The sequence below is a fragment of the Mesoplodon densirostris genome, chromosome 5 (assembly GCF_025265405.1).
Source record: "Mesoplodon densirostris isolate mMesDen1 chromosome 5, mMesDen1 primary haplotype, whole genome shotgun sequence".
In the NCBI taxonomy this organism is placed as follows: Eukaryota; Metazoa; Chordata; class Mammalia; order Artiodactyla; family Ziphiidae; genus Mesoplodon; species Mesoplodon densirostris.
Genome location: NC_082665.1, coordinates 133,165,755 through 133,174,723, shown reverse-complemented (window position 1 = coordinate 133,174,723; position 8,969 = coordinate 133,165,755). Strand labels below are relative to the sequence as shown.

Genomic DNA, 8,969 nt, shown 5'->3' with positions numbered 1-8,969 from the left:
GGTATTCTTTCCTATAAAGGAATCTTAGGCCCTATAAAGGAATCTTAGGCCAATGTATATTTATGTTTTAAGTGGAATTCCTCTGCTTGTCCAAAAAAAAAAAATAGAAACAAAGAAAAAGGGGGAGGCAATGTCTGAGAAATGGCAATAAGCAATAATAAGGGATAATAAAATAAATAATAAAAATGGGAAATAATTTCCTCAGAAAATAAAGAGAAGCTTTATTTAACTATAAGATCTACAGATGGACATTAGAGTCTTCCCTGGGTATCTGCATGGGACTGATTCCAGTACCCCTGTAGATACCAAAATCCACAGATGCTCAAGTCCCTTACACAAAATGGCATAGTATTTGCATATAACTTATGCATATCTTCCTGTGTACTTTATTTTTTTAATGTATCCAATTTTATCTTTTTAATTTTTATCTTATATTGAGGTATACTTGATTTACAATGTTGTGTTAGTTTCAGGTGTACAGCAATGTAATTTAGTTATACATATAAATATATCCACTCTTTTTTAGTCTTTACAGAGAACTGAGTAGAGTTCCCTGTGCTATGCAGTTGGTCCTTGATGACTATCTAACATATACATATATAGTAGTGTCTATATATATATAGTAGTGTCTATATGTTAATCCCAAACTCCTAATTTATCCCTTTCTCCCATCTTTCCCCTTTGGTAACCATAAGTTTGTTTTCAAAGTCTGTGAGTCTATTTCTGCTTTGTGAATAAGTTCATTTGTATCATCTTTTTAGATTCCACATGAGTGATATCTTATGATATTTGTCTTTCTCCATCTGACTTACTTCACTTAGTATGATAATCTCCAGAGAAATTATCTAAATAAAATAGAAAATTTAAAATACATAATAGGAGAAATGTCTATTTAGATATTCTGCCCATTTTTTTGATTGGGTTATCTCTTTTTCGATATTGAGTTGCATGAGCTGTTTGTATATTTTGGAGATTAATCCCTTGTTGGTCGCATAGTTTGTAAATATTTTCTCCCATTCTGTAGGTTGTCTTTTCATTTTGTTCATGGTTTCCTTTGCTGTGTAAAAGCTTTTAAGTTCAATTAGGTCCCATTTGTTTATTTTTGTATTTATTTCTATTACTCTAGGAGACAGATCCAAAAAGATATTGCTGCAATTTATGCCAAAGAGTGTCCTGCCTATGTTTTCCTCTAAGAGTTTTATAGTATCTGGTCTTACATTTAGGTTTTTAATCCACTTTGAATCATTTCTATGTTACTTATAATACCCAATACAATATAAATGCAATGCAAATAGTTGTAAATACAATGTAAATCTATGTAAATAGTTGCTGGCGTGTAGCAAATTCAATTTTTGCTTTTTGGAATTTTCTGGAATTTTTTCAAATATTTTAGATTTGCAGTTGGTTGTATCCATAATGCAGAACTCGTGGGCACAGAGGGCCAACCATAGATGGAAACATTACTGTGGGTTGTGCACAGGGATCTCACCTCCAACCCTCTATTCTCTAGTAAATTTCCTCAGCTCTACCAGGCTTTGTTGCTCATGAGGAGTTTCCTTAGATATTTCAAAACTCATTGGAATTTACCTCTTATTCCAGACATGGCTAGTAATAAAAAAGCTTTCTTTGAGAGGTTTTTATGTCCTAATTACAGTATAGAGAAAGTAGTATTCTCAGCTCTGACATCAATACATGCCTTGATGGGGAGGAGCACAGAGTGAGGGTTGGTGATGATGTAAGGCCGAGCATTATGCAATCAGAAAATTTTAAGAAACACTTAACTCATTAAACTCCTCTTCTCAAATAGTTATAGCTGCAGTTTGATAGAATGTAAGCTGAAGGTTTTGGAAATTTAAAAGCCTATAAGATTCTATGCCTTGTGAAATCTGTATGTCATCACCTACCTAATCCTATTGTTCACAGATCACTAATCACTTCTTTGAGAATTCCAATCCAGCTTACATTGCTCCAACGACATCTTGAAAGTTCAAAGTTAGAACATCAACGTTGTGCATTCAAGAATATTGTAAGGAGGAAATAATTACCCATTTGCTACATATTTATTAGTTGTCTGTTTTGTACTATGAGTTGGAGAGCTGAGAAATAGATTCACTCATAAAGGGCTTCAATTTAACAGGGGAAGAAACTCATATATGAAAATATTAATGGACAAATAATATGTATCATTATACTTCATTAATTAAAAAGTATAATGTAATATAAGCTAATATAATAAAGTGCTAATTTTTTGTTGCAGCTATAAACAGAAAAGTGGTTTGGATTTACTGATATAAGCTGTCATTGACCAGAGTCTCACGTACCAGGGAGTAATGCCTACACACACACACACACACACACACACACACACACACACACACACACACACACACACACACACACACACACACACACACACACACACACACACACACACACACACACACACACATATGATAGGTGTGTTTCCAAACTTCTGTGATACTAAAAATCACCTGGGGAATTGATTTCTTAATAGGCCTTCTCTAGACCTACTGAAATGAACTCTCCAGAGCAGGAGCTTGAGAATCTGTCTTTTAAACAAATGACTCAATTGTTTCAGTTCAGGCAGGTTTAGAAAACACTGCAGTCCTCACAACAATCCCATGAAAATATTATTCTTATATAGTTGAGAAACTAAGGTTAGAGAGATTAATTAACTACTCAAAGGACTCCCAAGTTAGAATACAACAATCTGACTTCCAAAACTTTTGGTCTTTTCACTGCACTAAGCTTTCTTTGTTCTCTGAGAAAATGATCAGGTTGGATGTGTAAACATGGAATTAAAATACTTATTATAGGGAAATTCATTTCTACTGCTGCTTAAAAACAACATTACAGTCTGCTTTAAAGTGCTAAGGAAAAGAATATTGAGCCCTTGAAATAAGAAATTATTTGTCAAAGATAGAAAGTTAAGATTTATGGAAGTGCTGAAGCTTTTTGTGTTCCAGGGAAAAGTTGTGCACACATTTGAACAAGAAATGAGATATCCTATAACTTCAAAGGGCTAAAGAAAAGGACCAGTACGTGTGGAGAAAAAGACTCCAGACTAAAGAAAGGAAAGTTGTTCTGACATAAAACATAGGTTGCCACAATTTTGTTTTATAACTTTCTAACCAAATGCCAGGACTCTGTGGTATACAAATGCAAGAAAGATGGCAGGTCATGCAGGAACGGTGTCGGCAGAAAGAAGTACAGAAAAACCCAGTCTCTAGCCAGGAAGAAAGCTAAAATATGAGTTGATGTCCTTAACCCCAAGGGAAACCAGAGCCAAGCTGTAAAGTAGCCTAAAACCTTTAGAAAGTTGGTGAGAGCCCAGGGGTTACTTTACCTAGGGAGTCTTTTAATGGATTTCAGGAAATCCATTGAAATAGCATCTTGAAATAACATCTACAGTTTTGTTTAAATGTATGTATTCTGAGAAAGTCTACTGCTTTCATGGGTTTCTCATTAAAGTCTATAGCACAGAAAGAGGTCAAGTGAATAGAAAGACCATACTTTTAATTAACTCAAACAGAATGTGAAGAAGGGGGAAAAAATGATAGATGGTCTTGAAGTGCTCACAAACCATATAAGCATCAGGGAAATCTAGGGGATTCAGGTCAGGGGTGTCCTTAAGAAGTGGCTGTCCATTGGGAAGAAGCCCTGATTTATAGTACTTGTTGATTGCTGTGATGTAAATACTCCCATGTGGCCAATTTCCAGCTGCCAATGAGATGTATCCTAACTTTCAAAATTCCTTAAAATTTAACAATCAGCTTTCACAAGACTGCAGGAGCCATATCCAGTAGCCCTCTGATTCAAGGTAAGTTCATTCTTCTCAAGTCTGGAGAAAACTAAAACTAGGTCAAGTTGTTAATGAAAATAGTCGACCCTAATTTTATACACATTTTATGTTAGCATTTTATAAATATTGCTTTAAACAGAAGTTTTTAAAAAGATTTTTTGAAATGTTTAACCAAGTTTAAAAGGTAAAAATCAGTGAATAAAGCCAAAGTTTTCTCTAACTGTTTTGATGAGATTAATTTCAGTAGGAAAATTAATTGAATAGAAAAGAATGCTATAATTACGAGGAAGAAACTGGGTCCCTTCTTGTCTTGGTCCACTTGGGCTGCTATTTCAAAACAACACTGATGGGTGGGTAGCTTATAAACAGCAAATGTTTTTTGCTCACAGTTCTGGAGGCTGGAAGTCCAAGATCAGGGTGCCAGCAAGGCCAGGTTCAAGTGAGGCCCTCTTCTAAGGTTGCAAACTTCTCATTGTGTCCTCACAAGGTGAAAGGGCTAGAGAGCTCTCTGGGGCCTCTTTTATAAGGGTGCTAATCCCATTCGTGAGGGCTCCACACTCATGATCTAATCACCTCCCAATCCCCACCCTAACACCAAATACCATCAAAGTTGGGGGGTTAGGATTTCCACATATGAATTTTGAGGGGACACAAATATTCAGACCATAGCACTTCTAGAGCAGTAGTTCTCAAATTATGGATTCTGGACAAGCAGCATCAACATTACCTGAAAACTTGTTAGAAATGAAATTCTCAGGCCCCCCACCCCATATCTCTGAATCAGAAACTCTGAATGGGACCCAGCAACCTGTGTTTTAACAGGTCCTCTGCCAATTTGACGTACTATTAGATTTGTTTCAGTTTGCTTTAAATGTGGGGATTACATTTTTCTTTTTCTTTGTTTTTTTAATTTATAAGATATTTACTTGATTCCAAAACAAGGGACACTCAGATATCTAGCCATTTGTGACTCCTCTGTTCCGGTATTTTAATATAAGCAGGTATGTGTGCATATTGGTATAAACCCTCATTTTTTACACAAAAGGTAGCATACATTGTTCTGTACCTGTTTTTTCCACCAAATACTTTGCCCTGGAGATAACATCACATCAGCATATAGAGAACCCCCTTCATTCATTCCTTTTTACAGCTGCTTAAGTGCCACATTATGTAGATAGACTACAGTTTGTTAGTCTTCTATTAATAGATATTTGGCTTTTTCCAGGGTTTCATTCTAACAGATTATGCCATAATGAATAGACTTGTGCATATACCATTTTGTATTTTTAGCAGTGTACCTGTGGAAATGTCAATATTCTTAGAAGAGGGATAGCTGGGTCAAAAGTTAAATACATATGCAATTTTGGTATTTTGATTGCTGAACACCCCTAAAAATGTTGTACCATTTTGAATTTCTAAAGACAGTTTATGAGAGTGCTTATTATTTCCCCACAGCCTTACCAAGACATACATTGGTATATCTTCATTTTTTCGCATCTGACAGGTGAGTAATGGTTCTTCAATGCAGTGTTATTTACAGGTCTCTTATTGTAAGAGGTTAAGGGTCAAGTTTACATTCACATTTTGTTTTCTATGAACTGTCTCTTATCTCTAGCTCATTTCTTCTGTTTTTTGAGGGGTGGCCAAAAAATTTAATGTAATTTAATTTACCATACTTTTTCCTGTTGCTTATACATATTAAGTAGGAATATTTTTCCTACTCCCAGGTTATAGAGAAATTCATCTATATTTTCCTGTAGTTATTATTTGTATCCATAATTTTAAACATGTTTCTGAAGAGATTCTTATGTCCACTGAAGTACCAGTTTACAAATGCAAGTTTTATAAACTGATGTCAAACATTGCAGTTATTTACATAAGAAACATTTAATAATCTGTCATTTCATGCTTTTCTTAATTCTTCTAAATGATGTCAACCTGAAGTCTTCTTGCCTGCAGGATAAAATATTCCATTAGTAAAACAGAAGAGATTATTTCTGGAGTAATGTGTATTATTTGTGAAGAAACATATTCAATTATTGAAAACTTTACCTTTCTAAGAGAAGACAACATAAACCATTACGATGCATCCCACAATCCAGCCAATCAAGAGAAGAATAGGGACCAGAAGGTGTGAAAATGTAGACACTGCTGAAAAAATAAACAAGAGAAAACAGGTCAGGTAGGTCATGTTGGTATTAAATCTTCTGAATCAAAAGGATAAGAGGAAATCTGATATAATATTAAGGGAAAAATACACTGTCTAATCACATCCATACAAGATTATTATTTTCTTTTCTACAAAGGGACTTGTGACTCAGCTGGGTATTTGGAATAGAAGACCTGTGTTCAAACCATAGGCCTTCCTTTTACAGTTATGTGACCTTGGACAATCCTGAGCTTGAACTTCCCTATTTGTAAGATACAGAGAATGAAACTTGTGCTATCCACCTCCAGGAGTTTTTGTGAGGATCAAATGGCATCATGTGTTTACAGAGGCTTTGTAAACCCTAATTACTGTGTGGGTGTGGTGTATACAGAACAGATTCATGCATTTGTTCAATAACACAGAGACCAGCTGTTTACATAGAAACACTGGAAAGTGATTCTGAGGTAATTCTTACTAAACTAGTCATAACATAGGGAAAGGTGTTGAAAATCGTTCTTAGACTTGACAGCTGCCTTTATCATAGGAAAAGGAAAGCATTACACCTTATGTAATCATTGAGAAAAGAGATTCTATTTTTTTAACTGGTTCAATACGGCAACCAACACTGATCCAACACACGCGTAAAAGACAAAAGTATAATAATTCCTCTTGTGTCTCCTCTTTGTACCCTTACCTGTAAAAAAAAGCAACTTATAAAAGTATCCTTTTTAAAATATTCACTGTATCTCAATCTTGTTTCAACCAACACACCACACATAATGATTCAAAACAGCACAGAAAGACATAGTATAGAATTAATGTCCCTGTGTTAAAGCCTCAGATATATTCCTAATTGAAAAACACAGTTAGATTTTATGCCATTAGCTAACAAAGAAAATGCATATTCTTAGCAATTGCATTCCTATTACAATTTCCATCACTCTAAAAGTGAAGTTTTTTAAGTGCTATTAAAATCATCAGGAAATGAGACACTTCTAAAATTAGAAGACACATAACAGCAAATATTCTGAAATTAAAATGAATTTTTATAGTTTAAATCTATTTTTCCAAAAGTTTTGGAGTCTCTCTTAACTTTCACAAGTTCAGCAGCTTTCCTTGCTTGTCCATCTCACTGTGACCTTGAACAAAGCGTTAACCTCTAAATGAAAAAAAAAAAAAAACCTTTCTTTCTCTTTACCTGACTTGTGGTATTGCTTTAAGGATAAAGGAAACATTATGATATGTTCTTTACTCTCATTTGGATGAAAGCCTTTTTATGAATTAAGGTAGCATTACAGTGGAAGTACGTAGTAATTTCTTGAACTGTTCCTATATTGATTTAGTATTTTTCCCAATTTCAAAGAACTTATAAATGCTCAATTAAAATATTGGTATTTACTTTTAAGTATTTTATACAAGCATATTTTAATACAGTTCTGAAATTTACATATAATAAAACACTAAAAGTAGTGTATCCCATTACTTATTATTCTTTGTAAAAACAATACAATTGACTGTGCATTTAAATACTCAAAGTATACCTGCATTTGTGTTCTGTTAACAGTAGTGTTTTAAGTTTTATTATAATCTGTAGCATTGGTTTGAAATAGGAATATTTAGGAACACAACATACTCTGCATACATCACACTAGTAACACAAATAAGCACAGAACCTCTTTTAAAATATGAACAGTAATTCCAAAATTCTTCTCTCCGGGTTTAAAACCTGGTGCCACCACGCTCTTATATGTGATCTCAAGCAAGTTACTAAACTTTGCTATGCCTCAGTTTCCTTATCTATAAAACGGGAATGATGATAACACTTCATATTTCATGAGATTGTTATCAGGATTAAAAGCATCAATTCCCATAGGCATTTGAAAACTTACTTGGACACTATATATATATATATTCAGCCCATTTTATCATTTATTACAGTCAATCATTTTTCTTAAAAATAAAAAACATTTAAAAACCAGAAAACAAGAAATTCAGACGTGAAGCATACTAAGCCTATTTTATTTATTTTTGTTTCAGAGTCAGAATACACACTCAGAAAGGTAGAGGGATTTCCCCCAAACTCACATGGCCATTTAGTAGCAGATCTGACACAGAATTCAAATGTCCTTAATGCTAGCCCAGCATACCACAATGCCTCAAATCCAGTACAACACTGGAGAATAACTGACCTCTAACTTATCTTTCAAAACAAGCACGAACAAATTAAGCTCTTTTGTTTATCTGATCCTTTCGCAATTATTCACGTAACGTATAGACATGGTCCATAAATTGCGTATCTAATGTATTTTTTGCAGCCACACTAACATATACGGTTAATCATCCTTTAGCAGAGATACCACACTCTTCAGAATAACTAAGAAACAGCAAATATTGGGAAATAGACAATAAACCAGGGAGCCTGGAGCCTTTTTTGCCAAAAGAGTTGGATGTCTTAAATCTTACCTTTTTCAGCCATTCTTCCTGTTGTGGGGTGGGCTGGTCAGGGCCACGCTTACCTCTTTGTTATTGTTATCCAACATCTCTTTGAACTTTAAATAGACATCTGAAGAGTGTGGCAGCTGCCTGACTCATGGCTGCCAATTGTCTGGGTGATGTAAGACATTGGAAAGCAGAACTCCTCTGTCTCTTTCTTTATCCTGTTATTGTGGAGGAAACAAGGAGCTACATGACCTAAACAATTAAGTAAGTTGAATTACCCTAACCCAGAGATAGGCAGATTTTTTTTTAACTCACCCAGTGCCTCAGACAACATGAAGGAAATGTTGGAAAGGGGGTATACAGAGGAAAGATGGCATTGTGATTAGAGAAGTACTATTAAAGAGGAAGTGTGGTATATTGGAAAGAAAGGACTTTGGAGTTGGAGAGATCTGGTTTCAAATTCCAATTCTGCTATTTCTGTAATAAAGACTAGTTGCTTAACTGAGCATCAGCTTCTTTGATTTTAAAATGAAGATAGTAATACCTACCCAAGGAAGA

General features: G+C 34.6%; 1 protein-coding gene across 2 annotated transcripts; it reads right to left on the bottom strand.

Moving 5' to 3' along the window:
- Positions 1-5,879: 5,879 nt before the first annotated feature.
- Positions 5,880-8,522, bottom strand: STRIT1 (small transmembrane regulator of ion transport 1). 2 transcript variants are annotated; one of them, XM_060098605.1, is made up of 2 exons: positions 8,436-8,522; positions 5,880-5,974 (listed from the first exon to the last, which is right to left on the bottom strand). In XM_060098605.1, the coding sequence occupies exons 1-2, from the start codon at positions 8,446-8,448 to the stop codon at positions 5,880-5,882; spliced, it is 108 nt and encodes a 35-aa protein (XP_059954588.1). In that variant the 5' UTR covers positions 8,449-8,522. The 2 variants fall into 2 exon arrangements, 1 of the variants encoding a protein (XP_059954588.1); XR_009532554.1 differs by having other exon boundaries at positions 5,911-5,971; positions 8,436-8,502.
- Positions 8,523-8,969: the final 447 nt, after the last annotated feature.